Source organism: Falco peregrinus, chromosome 8 (assembly GCF_023634155.1).
Source record: "Falco peregrinus isolate bFalPer1 chromosome 8, bFalPer1.pri, whole genome shotgun sequence".
NCBI lineage: Eukaryota > Metazoa > Chordata > Aves > Falconiformes > Falconidae > Falco > Falco peregrinus.
The window spans coordinates 22,498,814-22,516,775 of record NC_073728.1 but is presented as its reverse complement, the minus strand read 5'-3'; the positions used below and the strand labels follow the sequence as shown (position 1 = coordinate 22,516,775).

Here is a 17,962-nt window from a genome sequence, read left to right as displayed (position 1 = left end):
TACCCAATTTACACAGAACAATAAGATGTGTATTTTCCTCTTTCCCATCAAAGACAGAGCAGATTCTCTGTGCCGAACCTCCAAGGTCCATAATCAGAGATCTCTGTAGAGCTATCCCAGTTCTCTAAGAATCTATGCTCTTCTATATCTGCACAAAATCTTTTGTCAAAGAAACACTGGTCTGAGCTTCATTTGTGAGCCACAGCCCCACAGAACCCAGAAATTATAACGGAAAACTATGTCTTCAAATATTATACCTCACATATATTAGCAGTGTGTGCCATGGATGCATCTTTTCATTATAGAAGCTTGGGATACAGAAGAACGAGCAGTCAAAACAATCTAAGTTCCTCTAGCAAATAAAAATAAGAAAAATTATCAGGCATCTGTTCTCCACAGATGAACGGAGATTTTACTTTGTCCAGGCATAAAGACTGTAAAAAGCATGAATTTCAGCCTCTTTGACATTCAAAACCAGCTTTCAGTTAACGTGCAATATTCAGCTGTCCCAAACACAACAGCCCCACACCAACAAAGAAACAAGTTTGATACTGCTGCATTTTTCACCTGAAGATTGGAATTGATCTGGTATTGAAATAACACATCACAAAAAGACATGATCCATGTATCTATCCAGCCCTTGAACTTCCTCAGTCCAGCATGCACTGAATGCCCTAGCAGCACAACTAAAGCCTTACTCATCAAGATGCCTCCAGCAAAAAGGAGGAAAAGGTCAGGAAACCAAGCCTGGATTTGAACTAGAAAAGGATAAATGAAGCTGTTGTTTGAATGTTATCTGATTACTGGGACAGCAGATTTGATTATGTGTGAAAGTAATAATCTAAAGTCAACATCTTATTTCAGAAGGCTCATGAGATTTTATCTTTCAATTTTTTAGCTATTATTATTATTTTTAATTAAGTTGTTTATCTGGACATCTACTCCTTTACAATATGAGAAGATCTAAAAAATACTTGAACACCACAGACCTAGAATCTCAGCAGCTGCCCAAAGTACTATACAAAGTAAAGACAACTGTAGGGTAGAATCAAGTGAACAAATAAATATTAAGTATCTTCTTGTATTTAATTTTTGTTATATATAAATAATAAATATTTATATATGAATACAAATATATGTTATACAAATAAATAATTATTGTATTGTAATTAAGTAAAATTGACTACCTGCTTAAAAAGTCTTGAACTCAAAACAGAAGACTTAAAACTGCTCCAGTTAGTAACTGGTTCACCTCCCAGCCAATCTCTTCCCATCCAGTTTCATAGACTTCAGACACTGGCATATTAAAGCCCTCAAAATATATGTTTACACAGTACTTAGCTTTGTTTATATAAACAAGAACTTCTGGCTATAGCTGAAATATACCGAACACAAAGCTTTCAGCACTGGGTCATGAGCTACAAATTGTCAAAGGCCTGGGAGTATGACGGGAGAGGGGGCAGGTATCACCACCTGCGCACTCTATTTTCCAGGTATCTGATACTAATTTGAGAAACAGGATGTGGGATATTGCTCAGCACTTAAGCTCTTACGGAAAAAAAATAGTTTGATTCTTACAGACTACCACTCAAAAAGCACACAAACACAGAGGATATTTAAGATGCTAAACTGCATCCAACCCATGCCAATACAAGACAAATGGCAGAAATGCCAAAAATAATTCAGTGAAATGTATCTCATACATCTCACTAACTAGTTAAGTCATAGCCAAGGCCCTCATGAAGGGCAGTACATAAAGACTTTTGAACCCTCAAGTACTATTACAATTACTTGCAGAAATAAATGAAATGAACAGAAATATGAGTTACTACCATTTGCAAACTGAGTGATTCAAAAAGGAACATTAAAAGGACATTAAAAAGTTTTCTTATATATTTGATGGGACACAGAAAAATACTGAATAATTTCTAAATCACGTATCATGAAGAATCCGGAACTCTTCATGAAACCTGAAACTAACTTGCAACTACAGCACTCCAAAAGGAGTAATTAAAAACCAACAGAAAAACCTTTATCTGTTGCTCCTAATCCAGCTGCAATTACCTTTTTCTTTTATTTAGCCATTAGCCTACCACTGCCATTACCTGCTATTTGTACAGAACCATCTTCACCCAGAAGAATGTTGCCAGCCTTCAAATCCCTAGAAAGTACAAACAGAGATTAGTATGAAAGTATGTATATGCACATTTTATCTAAATAAATTAATATTGTTTACTGATTAGTTTCATGACATAGCATTTTAAAATTTGAAAGACACAAACAATAAGTATAAAAGAAAAGGAGAAGGTGAAAAAAAGTTCTCCTCTAATCTCTTCAGAGAAGTGACCCACCTTCAGGGAAGGTAAATATAACGTAGATTTCTACCCAATGAAGCTCTAAAAGCTCAGGCATAGCACCCATATTTTGCTATAGGGTACCATGATTAAAAGTTACTTGACACTGAATCTGTCAGCACATGCTAAACAGTCAAATATATCCATTTAACACACTATTCACACATAATTTTAAGAAGAAACCTTTCTGGCTGGTATTTTTGACAGAAATGTGCATCCCATTCTAGTGCACGATAATTCTTTCATACAGAACATATCATAAACATTCAAAATTGGAGCAAATCAATCTTTCCAAGATTTACTGTCATTGCTACTGAAAGGTAACATAATCTGTTTCCTTAGACAAAAACAAGAACACATTGAAACAAAACAAAATCCCCGAACAATTTTGGAAACATCTCCAACTGGCAAATACCACCTGATACAGCGTTCCTTGAACTACCACAGCTTTCACCTACAACATACATGGAAAAGGAACACACATTGTATCTATCATCTGGAACAGGATTTCTGTGGTACTGCACAGTTTACAAATTATGCATTACAAAAAAAAAAAAAAAAAAAAAAGAATGCTCAAATGTTACATACAGATCTCTCTTTTCATCTTTTTTAAGGCTCTTTAAGAATAGACAAGGGGAATTCCCAAATCCAACCCCAAAGGGTCCTGTTATCCTTGAAAACTAATGAATATTCCTTCCACACCGATACCAGCTTAAGAGAAGACTATGAATTAGGGTTTAAGGCAGATCTTTGGCATTCCAGACCAGAAGTCAAGATAATTGTTCTTTATTTCTCCCATTTATCTCAATTTTCTCTCTGCAAAAGGAGGAAATGGTTCTTGATTTACATCAGAGGCAGTTCATTTATAAGAGGAGACATAAGAAGTACACATAAAGAACAACTACTGTGTTACATCTGCACTACCCCCATTCTCAGAGGTCTGTCTGCAGTGAATCTGATTTTGTTTAAAAGATTCCCTTATAAAAGCCTAATGCTTGAAACAGAGAGCCTGTTCTAGGCACCTTCCTTAAAAGGCAAATTCACCTCAATAAAATTAACTAGGGAGGTCAGAGTACAGCACTTAAAGTCCTAACAGTAGAAGAAACCCACAGGTTGCTACAGCAGCTATGTATGTATAGACCACCCTGGGGGATTTACACAATTTACGCTGAGGAAGTCAACGGAGAGAGAATATATAGAAGAGAATAATCGCTAGACACATATACACCAAGACACAGTTCCATAGTACCAATTCCAGCTTCACACGTGGTCATAAAGAGACATCTGTAGAGCTGTAATAGACGTTACTGGTTTACTGTACAACACAATAACCATGTCACAGACCATATCACAAACTAGATTCCGATATTTGGAGTACCAGCAGGCACAGGAGTATAGACCCAGTTCTGGCATACTCAGTGCAGCACAGACCTATCTAAACTGTAAGAGGGACAGACAGAATAAAGACCAGGAAAGTACTAAGTATTAGTGACAAACTGCAGTCAAGATTACAGCATCTGCCCAAGCGTTATCATTTGATAATTACTGAGCGCATTTCCAGTATGTGAAAGAGGCAATACAATTTGCTTAGCCAAGCAAACGAAGCTGACCCGTAACAACAAACTATACACACACCTTCAAAAATTATTTTCATTGTGTATATGCTCCTACCTGTGAATTTGCCCATTCCTGTGTAGATAGTCTAAGCCCTCCAAAACTTCTTTAAGAATTGTTGCTATTATGGGTTCTTCAAGGACACCATTTTTGTGCTCTCCTCTGTTGACAATATACTTTATTATATCAAGCATTGAACCTATATTGCAGATCCAGGAAAGAAAAAAGCATATATACAGCATTATCATATCAGGTTCTTCAGAAGATTATATTTCTTCAGTCGTTCTATGCTACTGTTACTTAAAACTTTGCACATACGTGTAAAGACCTCTAGTAACTAGCTCTCAGAATAAGGCACACCACCTACCTTGTTCAAATGAGAAACAAAGCACTGTTTTTTTTCAAGCAACAATTCAATATTCAAGAATACTGTAACACTCAATGATCCATTAGAAAGATCTGAATTTTTAAGAAGTTGTAGCTTAGCAAGCTGTTAGCAGGAGTATCCCACATTTAAACAGATATGTACAGCAAAGATTTTGGTTTATTATGCAGCTTAGATTATGTCTTGTGTTCATGACAGAGTAAATATGCAGCTGCAAGACTGGAAGGAGATACCCTCCGCAAACAAATGATGACAACATTCCTACTGCCACCCAGTTTGACATTGAACTTCAGTTATTATAAATTTCAGGGAACCTACTAGCAACATTTTCTTTTTATCCAAGCATTTCTCAATAGCTCAGTAAATACCTGTCATGAATCACTGGTTTCTCTCAGGGTCTATGCTTGCTTTTGATTGAACTGAACAATTCAACCAAACATGATATAACAAGTGTTATTTTATGAGCACTTCCCGGCCTTACTTTCTAGCATGATGATGCAGTAGTCTGCTGCCATCAAAACTAATCTTGAAGAACGTCATGTAGCAGCCAGGACCGCCACATCTTATTTTGGAGTCTTGCTTTTCTAACCTACACACACATTCTGTTTAGCCTCTTTTTCCTCTCCTATAACCAAGTAAGTTTTTTACACCATTAGCCAGCATCATAAAAACTGTCATGAGCAGTTAGTTTAAGCAATAAAAAAGATGCAACATGTATAATGCCTGTCCTAGGAGGAATCTTCCTTGAATAAGGAATGAGAAACACTCATTATGAAAGCAGAAATATATACATTTTCAAAAAAACAGAATGGATTCTAGAGAAACAAAAAAAGGCCACACTGACAGAAGTGACTTAATTCTGATCATTCTTCCCTACACAGCCTTAACAGAGAATTTTAATATCTTGATTCATAATAAAAATAATGGTAGTTAGATCAACCAGATACATCTCAGTAATTCTTACACTGTACTATGAATATACATATACACACTTCTTAAGCTTGCGCATTCATGCTGTAACACACCTACGTCTCTCAGTTAATCCTATGTAGTCTCCTCCTTTCTTATTTGGTTTAGATCAATCAAATCAAAGAAGGTAAATCAGAAAAAAAAAAATCATACAATTTCCTTGCAGCTAAACAAGTAAAACCAGTAACTTACCCCCACTTAACAGCTTCATAACCAGCCAAAGTTCATCCTTCACCACAAAAGATGTGTAATAGGTCACCACATTGGGGTGATTGCATTGACTCATTGCTTGAATTTCTTTCTGTAAGAAATACAAAGCTCAACGTAACACAGACCGTTATCAGTTCTGCTTGTATAGAAAGGAAGATTCATTTTCAAAGTGAAATACTGTAACAGAACTGAAGTGTGCACAGAATATGCATCAAGGCACCAAAACATTTCAATTTACCTACAGACCTGCATGCAAGACAAAACATTATTGCAAGGAACATGGAGGAGGTTTGGCCAGGAGATACAGGCATAACTACATCAATTTTCTTCTGAGAGCAGCAAAGAAATTACTGTTAAAAGTCCCAAATTCAGAGTGAGAAATGAAGAATGAGCAGTCTCCAAGAGCTGAAGGTGTGGGTACAGGCTGGACAATAAAACACAAGGAGAGTTCAAAACCTACTGTGTTTCCTGTTCAAAAGGGATATGAAGAGTAGAATGGGAGCAGGTGGGAAAGGAGGAAGGAAGCTGTCAGACAAAGGACACAGCACCGCTGGCTCAGCTACTGTGGGATGGACAGCTGGACACAAGAGCCACGCAGTCAAACAGAAGTGGAAGAGGAAGAAGCAATGTTACAAACCAAAAAAGTCAGAGGAAACAATTGACTAGAGCACACAGTTACCAACAGATGCACAACGTGGCACTACCAAGTAACACCATCTATGACACGCCACAGCTGTACACATTAAGAATGACTGCCTTGTATCTATTATTTCAAGCAGAGTCCTTTTTCTATTCACTCTTTCACATAAATGATCTGTAACACCTTTCCAGCAGCTCTCGTTATCCTGCCAATCCTTTACGTAGGAGCATTTAGCCCTCCTTTGTACCGAGGATTTGGCCTCACACCAGCTTAAACTCCCACAACCCTACTTCTCCCTCTCCACCTCCCGCCACACAGCCCTAATCCACCATGCCAAAGGACATGCTCCTGGAGGGTGAGCCAGTTAGGGAGCCAAATCAGCTAAAAACTAAACTCTTCCACCTCCCCTCCCTCCCTGAAAAGCTAACTGCTTGCAGGGGGACTCCTGCTACACACTGACTCACCAGCACTGGCACGAGGCAGACACTACAGCGATCCCACTTTGATTGATTAGAATTGCCACAGATGCCCTTTTCAACATTCAGCCTCAATTCAGCAAGTGTTTGAAAGAGAGTTTTTCTGTTGTTGTTATTTGCAATGCACTTGAGATCACAGCAGCCTTCTAAAAGACATTACGTATTAAAGACTGTGATTTAATCTCATGATGCCCGTTAGTGGCTATGAAGTCAGGCCATAGTTTGACACACATTTCAGGTAGTCCTGTTGTCAAAATTCCTCCTCCTGAGCCAACTTCTGAGCCCTGAACCACAGAAGAATGAATGCCTGGACAGTCATGCAATGAGCCTGAATTACCGAGCCATTTGGAAAATGGCTTTCCCTGTCTCCCCAGGAGACAGTAGGTGGAAAACAGAAGATGTGGGGCACACATCCCTTTCCCAGAAGACATCTCAGCTTAAACACAAGTCAAATTACTGCCTCAGGTTCTTAATTCAGCTATCCATACCAAATCTTAACTGTAACTCTCCCACACTCTTGATTACAATTTCATTTCATATATTGTTTTATTGTTTTCCCATGCTGGTAATATAACAACAGTTCAAAAAGTCTACCTGCCACTACTGGGCAAAAATACACCTAACCTATTTCACGCACACCTTAATAGTACAGAGGTGTAACTAACTGACTGTGGTAAGCTTCACTATCTTTAACTGAAAAGTACTTTGAATGTTTTGTCTGCCTGTGTCAACTTGTCAGCAAAAATTGAGCTATCACACTAACCGCGGCCAAAGGCACCTTGTGTCTCAGCTTTGATGACTTTTTCCAAAAAGAGTCTGCAAAACAAAAGTAAACAATCAGAAAGCACCCCATGAAAGATAAGGGATTGAATTTTAGTTGGGAAAGTATTCATTTCAGACTTGCAGTTCTGGAGTGCCCCTATCGCTCACAGAATGGTAAGCCTCCACCAACTTCAGTTATTTGGCTGAGGCCCACGACATGCACAGAAGAGAAAGAAAAGCATTTTAAAAGACACTGTCAGGGAAAAGCTTGCAGCAGGACATCCCACAGAATGCCTCAGAGCCTTCTTCACATTCACATCACTTTAGACACTCAACAGCACAAAAGCCGTAACAGCAATTAAAATTTAAAGCCTCTCTCTCCCTCACCCTGCTGCTTCTCCCTTGGACAGGTTAAAAGCAAACTTCTTCTCGGCCAGGTTATTCCCGATCCAGTTTCACTGAGCAGCTGCACAAAAATGTGTGTCAGCCTAAGGGCAGGTGGGTGACGCAGTTAATAACCAACTGGGAGCCGGCTCCTTTCGGTGCTCAGCTGCAGCGCCCAGGCAGGGACCAGGCAGGGACCAGGCGGTGCCCCCCCAGGGCCTCCTCCACCAACACCCAGGCTGTGGCTGGCTGAGGGGCTGGGCATGACATGCCAGGGGCTCCACCAGAGAGACGGCCCCAAAGGGCTATCCAGGGCAGAAAGGCAAACAGTTTAGAAAATCAGTTCAATAAAAGAAGCCATTCTATAGAATATTATTTGGTTTGTAGTGTCGAGAGCTTTTCTTGTTTTAAAAAACTGGAGGTAAAGAGATGGGGGAAATACCCAGTCAGAACAATACTAAGGACAGGAACTTTTTCGTTGGCTCATGTGGTTAAGTTACATTTAGCTTACAATAGGGAGAACAGAGGACACTGCAGGAAACAGAGTATTGAATTTCAGGAGTTTGGCAGTTTGTGTAACCTTAGTATTATTTAAACTCCCTCACACACTCCCTTTCTATTTTAACTGACACTGGCCCAAATCCTAAGCCTGCTTATGTGGGCACCTGGCTTGCTGCATTTCCCACTTCTCTGAAGGCCACACAGCTGAGAATTTGTGAAGGGTGCCTCTGCACACCATCCATAAGCACTCAGCAGCAGGATTTTACAAAACAGCATGTTCAGAGAGCAGACAGGTTTAGAACATCCCTGTGCCAATGGAAAGTGTTTGATCAGAAAAATAAGCGATTGAAAACTGAGCAGACTCAAAACCAAGTGTTAAAAACCCAAAATGCAAGAGCATTCTAAGTATTATCAACTGAAATAAAAATGTTAGTACAATTGTAACAAGAGTTTTGAAAGTCAATTGTGCCCATTTCCAGAATAGCATCTCTATTTTTTTAAACAAAATTTTAAAATATCTCTATTAGAACTGAGTCCGAGTAACTATACTTCTTACAGAAAAAAAATAATTAATTCTGTACAAGGATGCATGCACATGCATGCATGCACATATAAAAATAAAAGGAATTATACATGGCCTTTTTTTTTTTTTTTTTACCCCTCCTAATCAGTAACTGGAATGCCAGAATTTATGTTCAGATCAAAACAGATCAACAAATAAAAGAAACACAAATCTGAACACAGAGAAGCAGAAATTGACTTATGTTAAAAAATAAAAAAGATGGTATGGACAGTTGTCTTCGTACCAAAAGAGAGCAATATGGGACCAAAAATCCAAGACCTATTGCCTCATTTGGCAGACAGTGGAGACATGTTCAGCAGTAAAGATACTCAAGCACTTGCTAAGGTAACTTTGTACAAGCTGGTAACTAACCGCAGTCATTAAATCTAGATCACCTGAATATCTCTTCCAGGTTTTTGGCAGTTTTGTCTGGTTTTATTTGTTGTAACTTTTTAACTCTTCATTCCCATTATTAGATCAAATTCTAATCAAAACAGATCATATTTTGACATTTTTATATTACAATTATTAGTATTTTAAAGATATATTCTTTATGGACTGTAAACGTTAATACATTATGCACAGCATCTCACCTTGGGCTGTTCTCTTTCTAAACACAGTTCAGAATTTGAGTTTTTAGTTGACAGAAGTCTTACTACCTTAGAGGTAGCTTCCACTACCACAATCCTCTTTTAAAAACCACAACAACATCCCACACAAGCTGTTAAATAAAGTGAAGGTGAATGCCATCAATCACCAGGGGAAGAGCATTTTGGGTCCTCCACTGTAATAAAGCCATTTTATCTGAAGAAACTGGATGGACCATACCCTCTGTATCAAATTCAAGATATCTTTTGCACTGGCAATTCCCTGCTGAGGAGATCATTTCCTTCAGAGGCAGGAATTTCTGCATTAGAAAAAGCCCACAGTCTCTAGGCAGTAGTATAACCTGTGGAACAGAAGAGAGTGTTCTCACTTTTAGAATGGTTTTGCGTCCTTCAACTCTTGTTATGCTGCCTATATATAAATATGCATTAGTCTTGTAAGCACCTGACTAGGAGCATTAGAAAGCAACAGGTTTTGGTTTTTTAAGAGTTCTTTGTGACTTTGTCTGGATTGCCATAACTAGTGCAGAGGAAAAACTCTTGCAGTCCCTTTTACAAAGGGCCTCTTACAGGTCCCTTCCTCCTCTGATCCGTGACCCAAACAAACAGCATTCCTCAAATGGCTTGTTATGGCCTAGTGGATAAATGTGTTATTAGCTTTAACAAGAGTTTCCTTGTGTAGATGGCAGAGTAGCCATTCCTGCGTTGCCCCTCAAAAGTTACCATTACAAAATGATCCAACAACTAGATTTTGCCGTGTTTTGGTGCTTTAGACATTTTAAGGAGACCTACTACATTTTACCTTTATACTTTTAATCAGTGTTTAACCAAAGGAAAATGTATCCTTCCTCGGTATTCAGAAAAGACTGATAACCAGACAGTAATCTCTTCAAAATTGAGTCTTCAGAAAGCAAGGGGGTAAGGATCTTCCCACAGTTCTCAACTGCTGGTTATCCCAAGATTCAACTTTGCACTTCTTGTTTTTGTGACATTAGAAAATATACATTAGTAAAATATATTTTTAGGGGAAGGGCATACTTTCAGTTAACTTTCAAATCTTCTTCTGACTATTATCCTCATAAAAGTCTACCCTCACTTTTTCGACCAAGCAAAAACCAAAATCAAAATAGAAGATAGTCTCCATGTAATATGTTCCCCTCTGATTTACTTACAAGTAATTCATCCATACTGGTTTGGCATTTTTCTAAGTTGATCCTCTTTATTGCTACACGTTCTTGCCTGGGTTTGCATAGCGCTGCCTGGACAACAGCTGTAGCACCACTACCTGAAAAAAGGCAGAAAAGCAACACAGTCAATATAACAGGAGTTTAAACAACTGAACAACGTAAGAAACCCACACCGATAAAGAACTTAAAATCCTGCTGTTTATCCTCTTTCAGTGCTTTCCCCACACGCATACCTTTCCACCAGCAAGAGAGTTTGAACACTTCTCAAATGGGGAAGAAGAAATACCTCAAAGCTTCTGTTCCATACTCCACAACAAATTCCCAAGCTGACAACTTTAAAACTGTGTACTCATTTATCAAGTCACACTCACCACCTCAATGCACTTCATAGTTTGGGAACCATTACACTTGTTGCACTTATTTGGACACATCTGTTTTAATCAAGAACACTACTTGCACAGTTAACACAATTTAAAATGTTACATGGAGAGGCAGGCAGTGTGTGCTTTATCAAATATTATTCCTTTCTGCTCTTTCAGGTCAGTCCCTATTTAGCCAGGGTTTTGTTCCCACTATGCAATGAACAGAAAAGTATCAATAGAGTTGTACATGCTAAATCATCTGCAGTTTCACCTGTGCTCCTGTTCATTCATCGTGATTACAGTAACATCCTACAAAAAGCACGACGATTTTTGTGAAGTGTGCAGAAAGTACAAGTATTACACCAACAGTAAGAAGCATGTCACTGAATGGCCCATCAGAGAAAGTCAGTCATGCTTACTTCACACGCAAATCACATACAGTCATACAACTACACTGATAACAAAGCTTGGTGGAATTGAACAAATTTTGGGGAAAGCATCAGAATAATTTTCTTTAGTATGCTTTATTTGCAAACAGCTGGAGTAAAAGGTCTTGTTGCTTCTTTTATCAAGCACCCACTAGCTTTGCCCCATTGGGTATTGCCTCACTAAATTAATAAAACTGTGGCAAGTAGCTTTCAGAAATAGTTTTGCCTGGGTTGCACATCTTGCCGCCACATCAAATACAGTAGTATGTGCTTCCTCAAAGTAATTACATCATGCTCATTCATGCAGAAACATAAAACCCCCTGACAAATAGCTCCCACCTGTAATTCTAAATATTTTAATTATGGATTTCTGGTAAGTCACGAATATATATTGGCCTGCTCATACACTGTGTTCTATTTATGCTCTATAATTGGCATGTCCTAGATGAATACAAATTGGGAACAAAAAGCGTTTTGTTGTCAAGCTCTACAAACATGGATTCAGTTACCAGCCGACTTAAGAACAATTGAGAGCTTTTCCCACTGCACATCTGAAAACAGCACCGAGGATACCTCATGACTGAAAGTTATTGTCTGTGTTTTAACTGCTATTTGCTTAGCTATTTTCATGTATTGTTTGTTCACATGATGTTTTCACTCAAATCACAAAGCTTTTTAACTCAGCATATGAATTTCATTGTAAAATTCTGAGCTCATCTTAAAAAAAAAAAAAAGTCTCCGCAAGACTAACTAGTCATGTTTTTGCAGGATGTGGTCACAGACAAATATTGACATGTCCTGTTCTGTCTGCTTACAGAAGAAAGCCTTTAAAAATTCTAATAACATAAGTAATAAGAGAGTTAAGGAATTAAGAGATATTTTAAAAATTAAGTAAGACAACCCAAGGAAGGAACCACCAAGTCAGTACAGTTCAGCTCAAGTAAGACTCATCTCCATCACTTTAATGAAGTTCTCATTCAGCAGACATCAAGACACAAATCCTATTGTTACTTTGGCTACACAACTGTAGGTTAAAGCAGGGAGAAGAAACCAAACTTTTAGCTATTACAGATACAGGAACAAAGACCAAGATTTTCTTTGATGTATCTTTTTTATCTGTGTCAGTAGTTTTATCTACTTGTAGCAAACAATCAGATCTTCACTTTCAAAACAGATACATATACAAAGGCCACATAAAGGACAAACAAAAAAATTATTCGGCCAACGCCAGGATGAAACTGACTGCTTCCTCAAGCTAAAGTAACAGTAAGTAACACTTCAAAACATTTTGGAAAAATTAGATTACAAAAAAAGGCCTGTCACATCCCTGAGACCACCCCACTATATCAGTTGTTTAAGTTAAACCCAAACCAAAGACTATGAGCTTAATACTATTTACAAACTCTTGCTTGCAACATTAATCCTGAGCTATCCTTGTGCACAAGTTGAAGATTTGTTCTTCTGCCTACTGAAAGAGGACAAGACGCAAGATTTTAGGACATAAAAAATGGAGTTTGAAGTTTTTTTATATGAAAAGCCTTTCAGCGCGTTTCCCTGTGTTTTCTCCCCAGACATGACTTGCAATGAGGTATTCTTCTACCACAAGAATACGAAACGCTGAATACACAAAAAGTTTTCTATGTTTACAATAAAGCGAATCTGCTAGGTGGTTTCTTTCTTCTGCCTTCAGAATCCTCTCCACAATACAGTATTTTGATAGTAAAGGCAATCAGCGCAGCCTCATTCTCAGTGGCACCTACATACAAAACCCATTTGAAAAAGCAGTTTCAAGTACCGAAGCAGGAGCCAGGTATTTAGTGGCTATATGCCTCCTTCCTCTTAAAAAATGTTCCACTCTCCTCCTCTGGCTCACAAAGCCAACAAGGGATAAAGATCAGGAAAACCTGTGGCTTTGCCATCTGGTCAGAAGACTCCTTTTGTGACAATAAAGAGATGCCCTTCTGTAGTCCACCAAACAAGCAGAAGTGTGAAGTGTTCCAGAGGAGTAGCTGTTACAAACCAGACTGTGCAGGTAAGCACTTCAGTTGAGAGGTAACAGACTACACGAGTAATGCACTATCATACAGTGAATCAAGTATGTCAGAGACAACCACTTTGCGTAACAAATTAGGGTCCCAGAAAATGTTTGCATAGAGTAGATTAGTCAACCATTTCTTGTCAGAAGGCATGACTTCTTCAGGTATGCTGAGCCTTACGAGTCTTCCAAAACCATTACAGCAGAGAACATACTAACTGCACTACAACCAAAGCACAGATGGGCTTTAGCATCCAGGCTCTAGAAAACTGATCTAGTATAACGAAAGCTCAGGTTGGACAAACCATAAAGCTTTTACATCCAGCTGTCTCCCGCAGAAGAATAAAACAAAGGATTACCAGTGGTCAGACTCGATAAAACAGCTTTCTAAGAACAATGGCGGGTTTCCACTACTGGAAAAGTCAGTCTCCTGCTACAGACAAGTTCTCTTGGCCAATTTCAAAAGTTACCAGTGAAATAATGCAATTTCAGTCCACATCAAGATGCCTACTACTCCCTTTTCACAATAGGCAACAAGTCAGTTTCATCTTGTCCTCACATCTTTGCTGCCATTCTTCTCTCTAAGTGTAACCATGCCCTTACAACCAACCAGTTCCTTCATGCTATGAACCATGCACTCCCTACCATCGCGCACTTGGTGCAGCAGAGCCATTAGAATTTCTTTTAACTATTCGGGTTCATGCAATAGAAACTTTCTCAAGAGCTACTACATATGGCCACACTTCACTACTTCTGAAAAGATATAACCTAAAAGCAGTCTTCTGCATTCCACTTTGCACATGCTTCACAGCAAGCATATGAAAACCCCAAAAGCACAAATACTCATCCAGGATTTAAGCTGATCTGAGTAATTTCCTTCAAGTTGTTACATAAAGGGGGGGGGGGGGGGGGGCTCCTTATTTTGTTTTTAATCTAACCCTTGCTGAACCTGTCTCCAGCTGGCAAAGAGTAGGATCTTTGAAAAAGTGTGAACAAAACCTGACCTTAACATTTTAGTTTTATCTACCCTCCACTAGTCAAGTCTCAAAAAGACAGCGAGGTGAGATGGCTGGACCATATCACATGCACATCACACATGAACACATACGTCTTCATAGAAGCATGTGACACTTCATTTATTCTCTGTTATGTATGAAAACCTGACATCTTCCACTCATTCATCACCGTGCAGTAACTCTATTCAAAACAGATCTAGAACAATTCCTTTCAATTTTCTTCTTCTCCTCAAGTACAAAAATCAGTAACTTCATTACCCCACAATGATTTACCAAGTCTTTTTTCAGTAGCTCACTGTTACTCTACAGCACTCCAAAACTCTTAAATATTTTTGCATTCATTAGGTCCCTTCAGACACCTTACCCAAAGGCATCATCCCCAATGCCATGGTGGTTCTACCTAATCTCTGAAGAGAAGGATGTAATCTGTTGGTAACGGTAAATTTTCTTGTTGAATAGGTATCCAAAGGGTTAGACAGCAGTCATAATTAGGGAACACTAAATACCTTATCTCAAAATCCATACAGTTTTTTACATACCAACCTATAGCACCTGTGGCTTTATAATCTCCTCTGCTCTCCCAACATATAGAAACTTCCCATTAAATGCAGCTGATTAGTGCATACAAATTCTAAGTTAGCCTCAAATCCAAGACCAAATTGTAACTGTCTGTAAAAGAAGGCAGTACTGAATAAAAATTATAAAAATAGATGAAGTACCTATAAAAGTATTTTTATTTAATCTCTCAGACAGTCCAGTTCTGCAGAAGAGTCCCCTAGGTAATTCTTAAATGCAGCTCATACGCAGTGTAAAAGCAGGATTCCTTTTGCATAGAGCAGAATGCATTTGTGCACACAAACCTTGCCTGCACGAATGCAATCTAGCTTAGGTTTCCACTCATAAAAAAAAAGCAGGGGGTTATGTAACATACAAAGCATCTGTGCTGACATACAAGTTCTGAAAGCTATGTTGTATATGTTGTATATTGCATGGAATATTGTGTAGCATATTTCCAGCATTACTACATGTGTCCTATTAACTGATCAGTACTTCAACACATTCTATGGCAGCATTGTGCAAAACTACTCTCTTCAGCCTTGCAAGAATCAATTGTGCTGGTGGCAAAGCAATACTTTTGGTTAAGAAAGAGAAAACAAAGAACCTTTCTTTGTTTCTAGCTTTTACCCCACAATACTTAGTGGGAGAACTCATATTACTTCCATTGATTAAAAAGAAGTTATAAATCAGCTCATTAAAGCTCATTTAGACCACCAAACTCTAAACCTTTCTGAAATGCAACTTCTTTACAGAAATCTGTCTTCACATGACATAAATGCTTATGTTCTTAAGAATTTCACAATAATCACATAAATACTATTTATTAACAATCCCTTCCTACTTTGTGTTCTTACTTCATGCCCGGATCACATTTCTCCACTTATAACTCACTTGGGATAACAGTTTGTTTATCCTAGCCATTAAGCTTATGACATAATTCACTTGAAATAATACTAAGTGCTCTATGAAATCTGTGCCCATACATAGAACTGCTACTTCTACATTTTCATCATTCAACAATTAATCTCATTAATTCTTCACAGAACTATACAAAAGTGAGTTTGTGTAAGCTACTCTCCCACAAAAAGGTAAATACAACCATTGAGTAACCCAGTGATTCTGTAGCTGTAAAGGTGATGTTTTTAAGTGTCCAGCTGCAGAACAAAGTTTCTGAAATCTAGCTTATCCTATACTACTTTCCAAAAGCACATTGCATAAATAATCCAGAAAAAAAAACCTCCAAAGATGATAAAGGTCTACCAATACTTCTGTCATCCAACTGAAGTCTTAGAGAAATAGTCCAAATGTCCACGTCAAAATTATTATTCATTACAGAGAATGCAAGAGAATTTGTGTGCAAGCATTGAGCTAACCTGTACTAAGGCTAAGATATAGCAAGCCTGAGCATTGACTAAACATATTCTCCAAAGCAGGGGGGTCAGGGGGAGGGGGGGGATTCACAGTCACCAATAAAACCCCACATACAAGAAAAACAGGGGCAGATGGGAATGACTAAGCTTTTGGAACTATACTCTTTATTTCCTACCACCCTCACTCAAACAGTAAAAGGACCAGTTCTATCAGATGTTTTAGATAGAAAAATTATAGGATGTATCTTGTGGTTTGCTATGCAGTACTATGCCGCAACTCCCTGTCAAGTCTGCAGAACAGAATAAAGAAATTCTTCTGCCAAAAGCACGAGAACATAAATCTACTTTCTTGAACACAGAGGCTCCTAGCATCAGAGTAGAGCAAATAACTATCAATCACTAATTATTCAGGAAATAAGACAAATCAATACTGTACAAGAAAGTGGAGAACCTATACTGATGATCTGGAAGATATAAGTCTTCCTTCCCTCCACCAGTGAGCCCAGACACACTGTATTGCAGGAACTCATCTGAAATGTCTGTCTGAAGAACAATCAGCTATTACCACCAATCATGGTTAAAAGAATTTTAAAAGAGCTCTACTCTGACTGACAAAGGCATTAAAGAAATCTGTGCCTAGAAAATTAAACCATATATATGGAGATTAGACACAGGTTTATTTAACAGTGACTGTGTTCAACTTAGGAAAAGCCACCACTTAGGCTGATACTTTATTTCAAAGTGGTGGCTTTTTGCTTTCGGACACTTTCTTGGTAAGGAGACTTCTGCCTAGGGCCATACAGAGCTCAGCATTTGTCAGCTTGGTGCAATGCCATCAACACACCAAGATCAGCCTGGGAAGTCCAAGGATGACCATTAACCATGTTTGAGGCAGTCAAGTAAACGTGGCAATAAGCACACAGTTTGCAAAGGAAGGAAAGAAAAGCAGAGACCATGCCAGCTACCTCCTTCCACCTCACGACTGCCCCCTCCCTCTGTTCCCATCCCAGTTCTCCCAACAAAGACTGACAAGTGCTGATATTAAACCCCAGCCTGAGAGATTCTTTTTTCTTTGTCAGAGAGGCTTTATTTAGTGAACTCTATTGAAACAAGTAAAATAAATGAACCACTAAAAATATAGCCAGTGTTTGTTAAGCATATAGGAGAAACAATAACTTCTAGGTGGATCAAGATCACGCCTTCTTTTGAAGCTCAGTAGAAATAAAGCCATGCCTCACCAGCAGAGAAATACATCCTATTACCCCACCATACACTTAAGGCACATACTGCACAGTCTTGGCTTTGAAGCTACATAATAAGACAGTCAGTACTCCACCTCCCTTACCAGTTTTCCAATCCAATATACTATACTTACTGCAGAATATGGTTTTACTCTCCTGTGTTATTGTGATTAGTATTTAAAGTGACAACAACACAGCAGGAGACAGAAACCCACCTGACAGCCCTGCATTTCAACACTGGAAAACTTTGAGTCCTATCAATCACAAAAGGTACATAAAAACATGAATTTGCCCTTTTTTTAA

At 38.5% G+C, this 17,962-nt stretch overlaps 1 protein-coding gene across 1 annotated transcript in view; it reads right to left on the bottom strand.

Moving 5' to 3' along the window:
• STK39 (serine/threonine kinase 39) overlaps positions 1 to 17,962 on the bottom strand; it is a 101,806-nt gene that overhangs the window by 68,656 nt on the left and 15,188 nt on the right. The window contains exons 2-5 of the mRNA XM_055813045.1: positions 10,635 to 10,747; positions 5,515 to 5,623; positions 4,026 to 4,167; positions 2,106 to 2,161 (exon numbers count right to left, since the gene is read on the bottom strand). Coding sequence (XP_055669020.1) covers positions 2,106 to 2,161; positions 4,026 to 4,167; positions 5,515 to 5,623; positions 10,635 to 10,747 — 420 coding nt within the window. The remainder of the gene's footprint in view (positions 1 to 2,105; positions 2,162 to 4,025; positions 4,168 to 5,514; positions 5,624 to 10,634; positions 10,748 to 17,962) is intronic.